The 13,367-nt window shown below is 34.2% G+C and overlaps 2 protein-coding genes across 4 annotated transcripts in view; one reads left to right on the forward strand and one right to left on the reverse strand.

The window, feature by feature from the left end:
* LOC117106862 (26S proteasome non-ATPase regulatory subunit 14) overlaps window positions 1-2,959 on the forward strand; it is a 6,513-nt gene extending 3,554 nt beyond the window's left edge. For both annotated transcript variants that reach the window (XM_033248349.1, XM_033248350.1), the window contains exons 5-8: window positions 1,028-1,178; window positions 1,373-1,555; window positions 1,903-2,028; window positions 2,301-2,959. In XM_033248349.1, the coding sequence (XP_033104240.1) occupies window positions 1,028-1,178; window positions 1,373-1,555; window positions 1,903-2,028; window positions 2,301-2,462 (622 nt within the window). In that variant the 3' untranslated portion in view covers window positions 2,463-2,959. The remainder of the gene's footprint in view (window positions 1-1,027; window positions 1,179-1,372; window positions 1,556-1,902; window positions 2,029-2,300) is intronic.
* A 451-nt stretch (window positions 2,960-3,410) lies between these two features.
* Window positions 3,411-12,434, reverse strand: LOC117106861 (chitinase domain-containing protein 1-like). 2 transcript variants are annotated; one of them, XM_033248348.1, is made up of 11 exons: window positions 12,143-12,434; window positions 11,361-11,517; window positions 10,536-10,665; window positions 9,656-9,700; window positions 8,174-8,280; window positions 7,499-7,560; window positions 6,904-7,092; window positions 6,292-6,444; window positions 5,755-5,826; window positions 5,571-5,613; window positions 3,411-5,058 (listed from the first exon to the last, which is right to left on the reverse strand). In XM_033248348.1, exons 1-11 carry the CDS (start codon window positions 12,277-12,279, stop codon window positions 4,960-4,962), a joined length of 1,194 nt encoding a protein of 397 aa, XP_033104239.1. In that variant the 5' UTR covers window positions 12,280-12,434; the 3' UTR covers window positions 3,411-4,959. The 2 variants fall into 2 exon arrangements, with proteins under 2 accessions (XP_033104239.1, XP_033104238.1); XM_033248347.1 differs by having other exon boundaries at window positions 11,361-11,513; window positions 12,139-12,433.
* Between the last annotated feature and the right edge of the window lie 933 nt (window positions 12,435-13,367).

The raw sequence follows: 13,367 nt of genomic DNA on the forward strand, positions 1-13,367 counted from the left end.
TGTTAAGACAAACAGGAAGGTAATTTAAAAGTTTTGAATGTATTTTCTGCTCAAATATAACCAACTCCATATTGAGTCACAAACTACTAATAAGAACACCAGCTACTTTGAGCAGTGGCATAGCTACGGGCAGTGCAGCCAGTGCAAAGCACTGGGGCCCAGGGTGTTAGGGGCAAATTCATAAATAGGCCTAAAAATAATAATTTAAAATAATTTTCCACTTTTTTTGAAGAATAAAACGGCCAGCGGATCCCTCAATAATATTCGGTTTTAGAGGAGTAATTATTGATTATTGTGTTTATTTCATATCAGTGGTGTATTCAATGGTGGCCCAGCTGGCCCAGCCCCCTCACCCTGATTTCTTTTTTAAATTATAAAAGAAATGGGAAAATAGGAAACTATATCAACATTTAAGTCTGAGAGTTTTGCATCATTTAGAGGTGCTATTTCCCGACCAACCACTGCAGTTGTTAAATTTTATGTGCCACCAATTTTCTTGATTAGTTTAAAACAGCTGCTGAGAACGAAAATGCTCTTAAACCAGTTATGAAGCCGATTATTATTAGCATATATTACTAGCCTAGGCCTTTAGGAGTAGGGGTATAACAAGCACTTCTTAGGATAAATTTTTCTGAGAACTTTAAGGAATTCCCCTACCACATCAAAGGGTCAGGCAATTTATTTTGCACTGGGCCCTGTTGCACCTAGCTACACCGCTGACTTTGAGACCATGGTTCAGACAGATACTATTTGCAATGTAAGTTGTTAAACAATGCAAGCAGTAACTCATCCTCATTTCGGGGCTTAGAGATTGGAGTTGTTCTTCAGTTGTGAATATATATCCTGTTGAATGCGGGGATTCAAACCAGTAAAATCGCGAAACAAGCATAATTTTGTAAATTATTAAATATTGTGCTTGGTTTATTATCGATTAAACAGTTCTACACGCAATAATTTCATTTAAACAGAATTCTACATGAACCTTACTTTGTGTTTTGATTCACAATGACTTGTCATTTTTCCATAGGCCTGAAATGGTAGTCGGGTGGTATCATTCCCATCCTGGTTTTGGTTGCTGGTTGTCCGGTGTAGACATCAACACGCAACAAAGTTTTGAAGCGCTATCAGATAGAGCTGTAGCTGTAGTCGTTGATCCTATTCAGAGTGTTAAGGGAAAAGTAAGTTTTTATTTTCAGTCTTTGCTGCTGGTGACTAGCCAGCAGATGCTAAGACCAAACTTGAGGTAGCGAGTCATATTCCTGATTGGATATATTAACATGCTACCTATAACATATTTTTTTTAATTGTTTTTAGTCATGTGTATTATAATGTGCATTTTATTAATGAATGATGTTTACATTTCTTACTACAGGTTGTTATAGATGCCTTCAGGCTAATCAACCCTAACATGATGGTATTAGGGCAGGAGCCAAGACAGACAACTTCCAACCTAGGACATCTTCACAAACCATCCATACAGGCCCTAATTCATGGACTAAACAGGCATTACTATTCTATAGCAATTAACTACAGAAAAAATGAACTTGAACAAAAGGTATGATCACTAGTTATTAAAATACTGCATGTTTTAAAGTTGATTAGCTGTAAACACTTATTCTGTGATACAGTGACTTTTGAAATGATGGAAATATGTACATAGGTTTTTTTATGACATGCCAGAATGACACAGCAATGTAAAAATGGTGTGACACTGAATATCAGAGGATGTCCATCAACTCTTGAAAGTGATGGCGTATATTGTCATTGTTATTACATTCCTCAACATGATATTGTCATGAGCACCTGTTACATCAAGCTTGCTGCAACAGCCACCATTTTGAAAATAAATCTATATGTATAAAAAAAAACGAAAAACAAAACATTTCCTGTTTTATCTTTCAGATGTTGTTAAATTTGCATAAAAAGAGTTGGACAGATGGCCTCATGTTAAAAGATTACAACGATCATTGCAGTTTGAATGAGAAGACAGTAAAGGATATGTTGGAATTGGCCAAGAACTATAATAAGGTGCACTAAAAAAGACCTTATGATATACAGTACTGTACTTTCAAGTGTAGAGCTAAGGAAAATAAAAATGCCATTGTATATTTCAGTTTACTTACTTTGAATTTATTCATTATGACATTTTTATGTTCATATTATTGCCAAAACACCAATTAATTGGTGATGGGCATTCAATGTTTGTTAATATGTTTCAATATAATGGTAAACGGTGATAAATAAAATAAAATCTATAACACAAAATTCCAAGCAATATTTTCATTTATCCTTTTTCTTAGTCGGTTGAAGAAGAAGATACCATGACAGCGGAGCAGTTGGCTGTGAAGAATGTAGGTAAACTGGACCCAAAGAGGCATCTGGAAGAACATGTTCAAGTACTGATGACCGCAAACATTGTACAATGCCTAGGATCTATGTTGAATACTGTAGTCTTTAAGTAACCAATAGAAAGAGCACCTATAACCTGGCATTATGAACATTGTTCAGGAAATGTTAACTCTTCCTTTAGATCAACATACAGGGGAGGGGGAAAGGGAAAGGGGGTGGTAGTTTAATGTAACTATCATTGCATTGTAATCCTGCTATCTGAAGTTAATGATGTTCACAGATAGTCATTACTGTTTTCACATTTATACATTTTTTTGTTTTTATTATTAACACCTAATTGATAGCCATTTACAAAATGTCTGCTAATGGCTGGCTTAGTGTTATTTATTTTTTGTAGGGGAGTGGGAGGGATGGGAAGGAAATGTATATTATTATTATTACAGACCCTATTGTCTGTGTTATTTGTATTAATTGTTGTTATTCAAAATAAATAATTTCAATATTTTGAATTTTACATGCAGGTAGTATAGAATGCTTGGTTATCTGAGATGATTGCTGCTCTATTAAATACAGTACATGTATATACTGATTGCTATCTCGTGTATATGAACAAGTGTCAATGTGTAAAATATATTGTGTCCAGTGGCTACGTCAGCTAGGATGCTATGGTTCTGGAGGAAGTCTTATAGGATGAGGACTATAAACTGTAGGCCCAGTGTGCATAATAGACCTTTTCGGAGTGTCAATCACTGACCAATCAGAACAGGGTCAAGTATGCATGTCCCTCATATTTGCGTATGTTTTTACACTGTCTTTGTGGGACCTTAAGGTGGGGCAGGGCTTAGCGGAAAGGCCCATTGGCTCATGTGCTCTGTAAAGATCCCAGTACATCTTTCTAGATGAGTAGTGGTACCAATTTACAGGTTAGTTCAGACACGAAGAGAACCTTGGGGAGAAGCAAGTTACTGTTCGAGCTAGGTGTAAAGCGCCATATAAATCCAACTACTGTATTATTATTCAGTTCACAGTAAATAATACAAAAGCAAATTTTTTTTCTGAGATTAAAAATTCTAGTTTTATTATGCAAGTGATACACATCTGTCCAATATAGATACAGACAATACTGAAAGACTGACTAAAACAAGATGATAGGCTTTCTGGTTTGTAACCAGTGAATACAAAAACAATTATACATCTTTAGAGTATTTCCACATTTAAATTCTTCGTCCATAAGTTAGAATGTTTTCTGATACAATATTGCCAATTGTTCAATTATAGAGGAAATTGAATTGAAAAATAATGTTGTACTGTACGATAAACAAGACTAGAATTTATAAAATTTAGATCAGTATTTATATGCTACATGAGCAATTAAAGGATGTAATTACCTACTTGCAATTAAAAAAAAAAAGGAAAAAAAATCAAATTACAGTTCACCCTCCAAATCGAGACCATCTTTGGCACCCAAGAATCTAAAGATTTGGTCTCCAATTGGAGGTTAGCTTAGTGCTGAAAGGTTGTTAGTAGACAATTAAAAAATATGGCCTTGATGGATTAGAAGCCCGGTTCCCAAACCTTTTTCTCTGGGACCCAAGTTGTGATTTCCCACATTAACCGCGGTCCATCTAATAATTTGATAGTAAATTGCACAGTGGCATTAATCCCAAAATTTGATGCTCATGGTTTAAAAATTACTACTCGACACTGGCTTTAAATCAACATTGCTTACTATTATTATCCTACCCACCTGGCCCCCACCATTGTTGGGGGTGAGGTAAGAAATTGTTAATCCCCCACCACTACCTTGAATCTGCCACTTATTACTGTATCGTCCCTTTTCGCCACAGTGGGAAAATGAGACCTAATATTTGAGACTTAGAATGGAATACAAGAACAAAATGTAGCATCAGCTTTTTGGCAGAAAATATTTTCAGACATTTGATCAACTTAAACCCAATTAATTTTAACCCTGTGGTTACCACTATATCAAACAATAACAATAAATGAGAAACAGCTTCCTAGCTATATTATTTGAAATTTATTGGAAAAAAATACTACACTTGCATGTTTATGTCCATACGTCTTGTTAAACAGAGGTGTTTAGATTAACACAACTACGTTGAGGTAAAATATATTCATTATGAGCATATAAGATATTGTTCTAATGACTGTTCACCAAAAATTTCATGTCAACAGGTCTGTTAAAAGACTTCACATAAATTGTGTAAATTTGCACATATGAATTGACAATCTGTTTTTTTAAATGTTTTGCAAACCTGCTTGTGATCCAATGCAAAGTTGAGTCATGACCAATAGCTTGGAAGCATGGGATTAGAGGGATCGCAAATTGGTGGGTGAACTGTTTTGTACAATGTATGTAAATGAATTAACTTTTTTCCATACTAAAACACCATTATTATTATTTTTAAGATTGTTCCTGGATGAAAAAACCCACAAAACTTAAAATAGAATTACTATACATGTTTCAAAATTACAACTAGCTCCATTCTTCTTTAGTTTGAAATACTGAATTGTGTTCTCCATCTTCACCATATTTTTTATGTATTTGATAAAAATTAAATTAAAAAAAAAAAAAAAAAAATTTAAATGTTACAACAGATCATAAAAATAGTCCAGGCCTTGACCGATTTCCCAGATTGAAATACCAGTTCCAAGTTCCTCAGCTAAATCCAGACGCATTTTTATTGACTGGAAAAAAAACATAGCAAGGCATAATTGAAGTAGTGAATGTTTATTGAATATTGGGAATATGTCAATCAGTCAATCAAGTAGTCTAACATGCTTGTAAAGTTCAGGCAAGTACTGTACTAGTTTGTTATTTTCTTATTTGTTTAGGAAAGTTAGTCATTAAACACTAAACAGGCCAATCAGCAGTTCACCATGGCTCAAAAGCTAATAAATCCATTTGTGAATACATTAAAAATATACAATACAATAATAACATACAATGTAAATATATTTAAAATAGTAAATAATACTGTATTATAATCACATTTTAAAATAAATTAAAATATAAAAAATATAAAAAATAAACACATGAAGGTGAGAGGAATTGGCCCATCGGGGCCTGAAACATATTTGAGCATGTAAATGGATAAGTATATGACGTGCGTAAATCATCACAGAATGCAAAAAAAAGCTTGTGAGATGGCTAGTGCTTGTCAAAAAGGCACACAAAAGTGTAAATTACAGTACAGTACCTTAAGAGTTGGATAATAGACCTCACGAATTCTTGAATTCTCCCTAAAACAAACAGACATTTCTTTCCAGTGAACCAATAATACAATTTCCAGTCCAAAAAAATATACAGTGCTTAAGTTTAAACTACTCTATTTTAAGGTGGTATGAAGGCCGCCTATATTATATTGAAGTACAGTAACTTACTTATATTCAAACATGTGTTCAGCTGAATCGGAGAGCCACTTTAACTTCTGTTTCTTCAGTAACTGAATATATCTACAAGAAGAAAAATGGAAGTGTGTAGTAGTGATTAAAAAACAAAAGAATTGCTAGTCACACAAGGTAAAGAAAAATGCTATGACTACCTCCACATACACCATAAATATGAACATTTTGATTGGTCAATTTATCGCTTATATAGGATGTAAGCTCTTGCTGAGCTTGTCTCAAGTAAACACATACAGTGTGGATTTAGCATTGGGAGGCCAACTTAGCTTGCTCTCTTGGCTCAACAAGACAGAATTTGATTTGATTTGTTTTGCATTTAATGTCACACAGGATAACAAAAAACAAAAAATACGAGGAGAAATAATTATTTTAATGCCTGGATGACCCACTAAATCTAGTGTTTGTACACCCCGATCGGACTAATTTCCAATGAGTCCAAGAAGTACGGAGAAATATGCAGCTTTTTTTTATACATCTTTAAACATTCCATCACCAACTTTTTATTCAATTTACCTATGCCCAACAATGGGTTCAGGGGAAGACATTCCATACATGTATCCATAAAAATTAAGCCCAAGTAATATCTTCTTCCTTTTAGAATCTTGCTCTGGTGATAATGATAGCACACACTTTTTCACCCATTCAATCGGTGAGTTAGGACCAGGTCTATTGGAGATACAAACAGAAAATATCCACAGTCAACAAAGCCGTAATTCATAATAAGTATAAAAAAGGTAATTAGAATTTAAAGCAATTTATGATTTTCAGTCTATTGTCTGTCAAATTACTGTTCAATGAAATGATTTTACTACTTAAAACTAAATTTCTATGTCTGTAATTTTCGTGCGAGTTTTAATCTTGCCCAAATGTACATTTTATGGGCCTATGCCCCAATCTGTATACACAAATTACAACATAACTACTGTAGTATAAAATTTAACGAAACACTAATGAATCAATAACAACCACAAAAATATGTAAAATAATAACTTAACAGACGTTTATGTTGCCCTTTTTTATTCTGCGTAATAATATCAAAATATATAGAACCTATGCTCCTCAAATTGGAAGCCAGGTACCTTATGACTCCCCTACACCCTTCTATACAGTAAATCATCAACATACTGTCCTCTGTTGGGGTAATCATAGGTCATAAGGCTGAAGCCATCAACTGCTGATTCAAGTGCTTCAAAATCATCATGGTTGAACATACTGCTTCCCCCTGGCATGATTGGTGGTGGTATAACCATAATACACTGTAGTTTCTTCTTATGGAATGCATCACAGATATGCACAATAACATGGGTAAGATCACTATAGATAAAAACAATGATATTAAAATGACAAATCATGATAATAGCATTAGCATCAAACCAGACAGTGCAAATCTTGATGAGGCAGCTAAACAAATTGATATAATTGAGCCTATAATAATAAGATAAATGATTGAGCACAATGACATAGTAATATTAAATAACAACAGCTAACTACAATACCATATTCATCAGGAAAATATCATACGCTCTACTTGACATTTTATCGTACTAAATACTCAGTACCTTCCAAATACTTGCGAAAACAATTTGGGAGTATTCGGTACGACAACACGTCAAGTAAGGCTAAATATCACTCCTACAGTATTATTAAACAATATAATAATGATAATTATTATCATCAATCATAATATTTTGAATTGCATTTTATACAAAGAGTAGATTACCCTCTTCTTTGTCCACCAAGCTGAGACCATACTTCAAGAACAACACCATCAAATTTGTACTTCTAAATATATATGAAGAAAACAGAAAAGTATATTAAGTACTTAATAAATATCAAGTGAATATCATAATTTATCGTTTGTTCATGAGAATCCATAATCACAGGAGGTTAATGTAGCTTCCTTTAGCAAATAATCGCGGATAATGGGTGCGCACTCCCGTCCCCACCCCCCCTCCTTCAAGTTCTTTTGTCTTTGTTTCCTGTGGCTTCAAAAGCGCCTTGAGAATGTTTTCTGTGGAAGGCGCTATATAAATATATGACCACTGACCACTGACATTAGTTGCCTTTATCTGTAGACTGGGAAAGTCGTACAGGGTCACCACGCGCAGGTTAACAGCATGACCCCCACAATTTATCAGTATTAATAGTATCATAAGTATACATAAGCATAAACTGTGGTTGCCATCCAAAAGGAAATCTTTTTTTAGGAATTTTTTTTTTCTCCAAAATTTGGATTTTTTAAAATTTTACAATCATTGCTCCAATTTGCAATATCAATGGGTTACTATATAAATAAAGAGGCCTTTTAATTAATGCACTATGTATAATTGGCTGCCGTTACGTCAAAATTTCTTGCATTCAATCTGTACAGGAAATATATATAATAATGAAATACCTGAAAGAATTCTACAACTGTTTTTGAGAGCTCCTGAACAGCATCCTCATTGTTGAAAATATACTGATAGTCTCTGCCAGTCCATCCGTCAAAGAGTAATCGAGGGACTAAAGAAAAAAAAAAAAAAAACAAGTATTTCAAAATGTGCTTAATATGTTGTGGTGATTTAAGTAGGCCTACATAATCTTGACATAGACCACAGATGTGATTTAAAACAGACATGTATTTTTTTGGTAAATAAAAATGTCAATCATTTTTGAAGTGGCACTCTCAATTCCTAATAATTTTGGTAAGCCCACATTCATCCTTCTATCCTATGAGAAATGTAAACATCCCAGGTCTTTCTTCCTTTTGATTGCCTGTGCTGATGTGCAGTACTGCCCCGTATTAAACTGCACTGTAATTTCACTGTTCCCTGATGTATCTATATTAATTGATACTTGTCTACCTTAGTGTTAACATAACAGGCCGTAAGTGATTTTGGTGTCACAAAGGCATTGTTTATGTAAGTTGCGGTGTTAGTTGTTACAAAAAATAAAAAAATGTTAAACATGTCTGTTTCTAATGTCAGTGCAACAATGTTACATCTGGCATTATTTGTACTGAAACATTTGGCTGAGTCCACCCCTCGAGTACTGTTGCTATGATCCTAAAAACAACGGCGGCGTAAATTTAGATTAAGATGTTTGTGCAAGGAGGTACAATCACCTATCTTGACATCAAGAACATAACATTACATAACGTAAGCAAAGCTACTCCTTGCTCAAAAATTCATTCAAGTGAACACTGCCCTCTGGAGTTGTAAATTACACCGTGTACAGCTAGCAGAATGGTTAATGGTTTTCAATTATAAAGCGCAAAATACCAAGGAGGTATAAAATTGTTTTGTGGGACAAGCGAATATTACTGGCACTGTTCTGAGCGGTCAGTTGTTGAGTTTGATTGACACTCCAGAAAGGTCCAATGACGTGTTTAAATTAAATGTGTACATTTAAAATGTGTTTTAATGTTATAAAAAGACATACGAACAGTCAGTGAGTTAAAAAATGAAAAAAAAAAACCAAAAAAAAAAAAAACTGTTTAATGAGATACAACCAAATTATCTACACAAAGTTACATAGTCAGTGTAAACATAAATATATTTTACAGCTGCTTCAAGGGAAAATTATATATTGGCTTATAATCTATAATTCATAACACCCCCGGATTAGGCATAAATCCATAATAAGCTTTTAGGTCCAAAACAGTAGGTATCATACTGAACCTATGGTAAGCATAATGTTTTCTATGGCTTATCACCCACAGTAGGAATGACAATTAATGGACTGAAGGTAAAATATAAGTTATATAGGTCAAACGTTTACTGTATTAAATTCTAGATATTTATGCCTCCTAATTAATTTGTTATTTCTTTTAGTAATTACCTACTTATTAAGCTAATTATTAGATATCATGATTTACAATAAATCTACCAGTACTCACCTATTTTTACTTTTCTTTTATGTTTTTTAACATCTTTCATCCAACCTGTAAAGATGATTTTTTACATTTTAATACATGAAAAAAAAAGACTAACACAATACAGTAGTAAATTTCTACAACCTGCAGTTGCAGGTTCAAAAGGGTGGGAGGGGGAACATCAGCGCTAGCAATGCCGCCTCCTCTTTAATTTTCAAAATTTAGATTGAGGAAAAAAGATAATTCTATGAGCCAAAATCAGAATTTTCTTATTTATGGTGAGGTTGAGGTGGTATAGACTCTTCATCTGTGAAAGTCCCTCTCTGGGCCCCCTCCCTCTATTTCAAATTCCTGGATCCGCCATTGATCTGTATAGGATTATTAATAGTAACAATGCCAACTGATGTACAGCATTTGTTTGAAGGATATTTTTTATTTTATTTCCTTCACATGCAACAGCAAGTACACTTGGCCCCTACTGGATGAGAATGATGCTTTATAAACTAAGCCTCTTTATGAGGCTTACAGATTGGAGTTGGTTCTGGTTGTAAGAAAAAGTCCTGCTGTAACAGGAATTGAACCCAGGACCCTGGGATCAGAAGGTAAGCATCTTAACCAATGAGATTTTCAACTCCACTCCATGTTAGACAACTTGGCACCCTTTTTGAAAATATGGAAATGCCATCAACATGTGCGCACACACACACCACGTCCATGGCAGATGCTGCATGATTAATGTATCCAAAAACCTAATGCAAGCCCTGCATGAGACCATCATGTATATGCCAGCCCAGTAAGTATGAGGTCAGAGTGTCTACAAAACATGTACCCATGCATAGAGAAAACTAAAAACATATAAATTAATATTGAATTTCATTAATAAAGCAGAAAAAAATCACCTCACCTTTATCAATATCCTGACCTCCCTGGACTTGAAAGCTATCTTCTATTCGCTTTAGTTGGAGCCAAACGGGTGAAATAGTTGTGAACTTGCCTCCGAAGAGTTTAGCAATATCATAACCATGGCTGTTCCACTTGAGAGTCAAAACAAATGTATTAATTAATCAATCATAGTTGACTTATAGCAAAATGCATGGTGATTTTGAGATGCTTTTTTTAACAAGGGAAGCATTTGGCAGGATGTTGAATATAGTGGCAAAGTTCTTAATTCTATTGTTAGTTGGGAATTAGCAAATTTGATATTCAAAAAAAAGGGATGAATATCAACCACTGAGACACATGTACATATTAATATGTGAATATAATTGTTCTTTGATTTAAAGGGCAATCCATTAAAGTTGCAAAAAAAGTTTATTGGGCCAAGGCCTTGCACCATTTTTTCTACTGGATTTACCATAGTAGGCTGGGCCTACTTTTTGTTTGGGTATGTCAGTAGTGTGGTAACAACATTAAGAGTTTTTTGATACTCGTGTTGACCCCTTTATTTTCCACACAATATTATATGTCTAGAAATGTTAACAGTTGCGGTTATCAGAGCCTGAGGCGGCACAGCTGATGGCCCCCAATGACCAAGTCTTGGGAATGCCTCAAGACCCTAGTTGGGTTAAACGGCAAGATTTCACTGTTGTAGTGGAGAGGAAATATAGTGTGGGTTCAGGGTCAGCGATACTAAATTTCAGTCAAATTTTCTAACAGTGCAAAAAGTTGTGTCAGGTTGGAGAGAGACAAGCATACTCAGAAACTACAGTATAAAAAATGGATGGCTTACAGGTGTCACATAACCTAAGACGTCCCCAGTAAAATGCCGTTCCTCTGTTTTTACACAGTAGTTTTGGTAATCTTTAATAATAGCCTTACTCTTCAAGTTCTCATCAACTAGCCCTCTTTCTATCACACTTTTATCTGACAGTTTCACCTCAACCTGTAAAAAAAAATCAACATATGATTAGGATTGAGACAATATTATTTTTTTTTTATTATTATAGAGATTTTTAAGCTACAATTGAGACTAAAATCGATTACAGAATTTCTTAATCGCTTAAAATTGTTGAAGTTTCCGAGGCTTGGTCCACTGAATTCCCTCTGTCAAAGGGGGGTTCTGCCCACGGACTCATACTCTTGTCATGAAAACACTCCCTCGAATCGATCACTGTCGAAGATGTCAGCTTCTGTGAACAGTAATATCCATTGGGAAAATCTTGGTGTCAACACAGCACCTGCCTAATGAATCCTAGCCTAGGCCCTATACTAACTTGCCAATACTTGCCTACTATACTAGGCCTACACTTTAACAATCCTCGGCCTAGCTAGGCTTGATAAACTTTTTTAAACACAGCTAAAATAAATACCCACACAGTGTCACAGTGCCGAACATCCTAGTTTTGCATGCAGAACTAGCAGATTGACTTAAATTAAAGTAAAGTAGATCACTGTCTGAATTTCATTGAACTGAATAATGATGAATAGGCCTATATTAATTAGAAATTAACCAACAGCCCTAGGCATATAGGCTAGGGCCCGGCTGTAAAATTTTGAATAAACCATCCCTGGGCTTCTTTATCCGCGTTACTTTGTTGACTCTTCTTCTTTTTCTTTGGTGGCCCTGCACTGTCAACCAGTAAACATACGTTGACAAAAACAATATAGAAAGTTAGACATATAAAACACAACTTAACAAAAGTATTCATGTTACGGCTGATGTAAATGATTCATAAAAATTACAAATTCTTTTAAGAAAAGCAATTCCAAAGCAATTCAACAGTGTTTGCAGAGCATTTCAAAGGAAAATAACCGTATCAACATAATAAGAAGGAGGCTGCCATTACTACTGCCATATTTAACTATCAAAAGCACTCAAAGAACAAAGTGTAGCAGTAGCACATAGAGCACTATGGTACGCCGGTAGTGCCTTTCGACATTTTCCCCTGCTTCAATGAAAGCAATGCTCACTGAAGGCACTCCTGGCGTTCCATAGAACACAGGCTAGGTAAGTAAGTACTGTATTTAGGCCACGTAAAAAAAAAAAATTGGTTAGCAGCCTTTTGTTATTAAATTACATGGTAGGGAGGGAGGTTTTTTTTTTTTCTTGTTTTTTTTTCTCGTCGAACATGAAAAACCAGCGTCGGAAGGAAAATTAGAAAAACAAAAGAAGAGGAAAACAACAGAGGCCAAAAATCTCTGAATACAGTAAACATAGTTTCAAAAAGCTAGGATGGTAGACATTTTGAAATTCAAGATGATGACCGCCATAAATATACCCAAAAATTGGGCTCTCTGAGTCTCAATAATTTTAATAATGATGAAAATAATAATAGTAATTATTATTTTTATTATTATTATTAAATTAATAAAAAAATAATAATAATTATTATTGTTATATGATTTTTCCTCTTGAGTAGTTTCTCCTTTTTAAAATGTGTAACACTTTCTTGTTCTCTTCTAACATTTTTCATTATCTTTAAATGTTGTAGGCTTCTATAATTTCAAATTTTTCTGTGCTTTTTGATGGAATTTTGATGGTTGATTCTATTTTTTTCCTCGACCAATTTTAATGTGTTTTTCTTGAATTGTTCTTTTTGCAAGCATTGTAATTACTTCGTTTATTTTAAGTGGAGACAATAAAATTTATCTTGTATCTTGTACAAAAACATTTAAACATTTTTGTATCTTAATAGGCATATTAAGACTACGGCCCCGTCGTAAGAATTCTAATTTACTCTTTCAGAAATTGTTTTGTCCGCTCTACCAGGAGATATACTTAAAACCAGGTCAGGAG

Source organism: Anneissia japonica, unplaced genomic scaffold, assembly GCF_011630105.1.
Source record: "Anneissia japonica isolate Jap-2015-1 unplaced genomic scaffold, ASM1163010v1 scaffold1165_len1893470_cov193, whole genome shotgun sequence".
NCBI classification, from domain to species: domain Eukaryota; kingdom Metazoa; phylum Echinodermata; class Crinoidea; order Comatulida; family Comatulidae; genus Anneissia; species Anneissia japonica.

Excerpts from the sequence above, each read along its gene's own strand:
- LOC117106861 (XM_033248348.1), bottom strand. The coding sequence starts at position 12,279 with ATGAATACTTTTGTTAAGTTGTGTTTTATATGTCTAACTTTCTATATT. Across the intron at positions 10,666-11,360 it reads TCTTAGGTTATGTGACACCT|TGGAACAGCCATGGTTATGA; the intron begins GTAAGCCATCCA and ends TTGACTCTCAAG. Across the intron at positions 7,093-7,498 it reads CTTGGTGGACAAAGAAGAGG|TGATCTTACCCATGTTATTG; the intron begins GTAATCTACTCT and ends TTTTATCTATAG.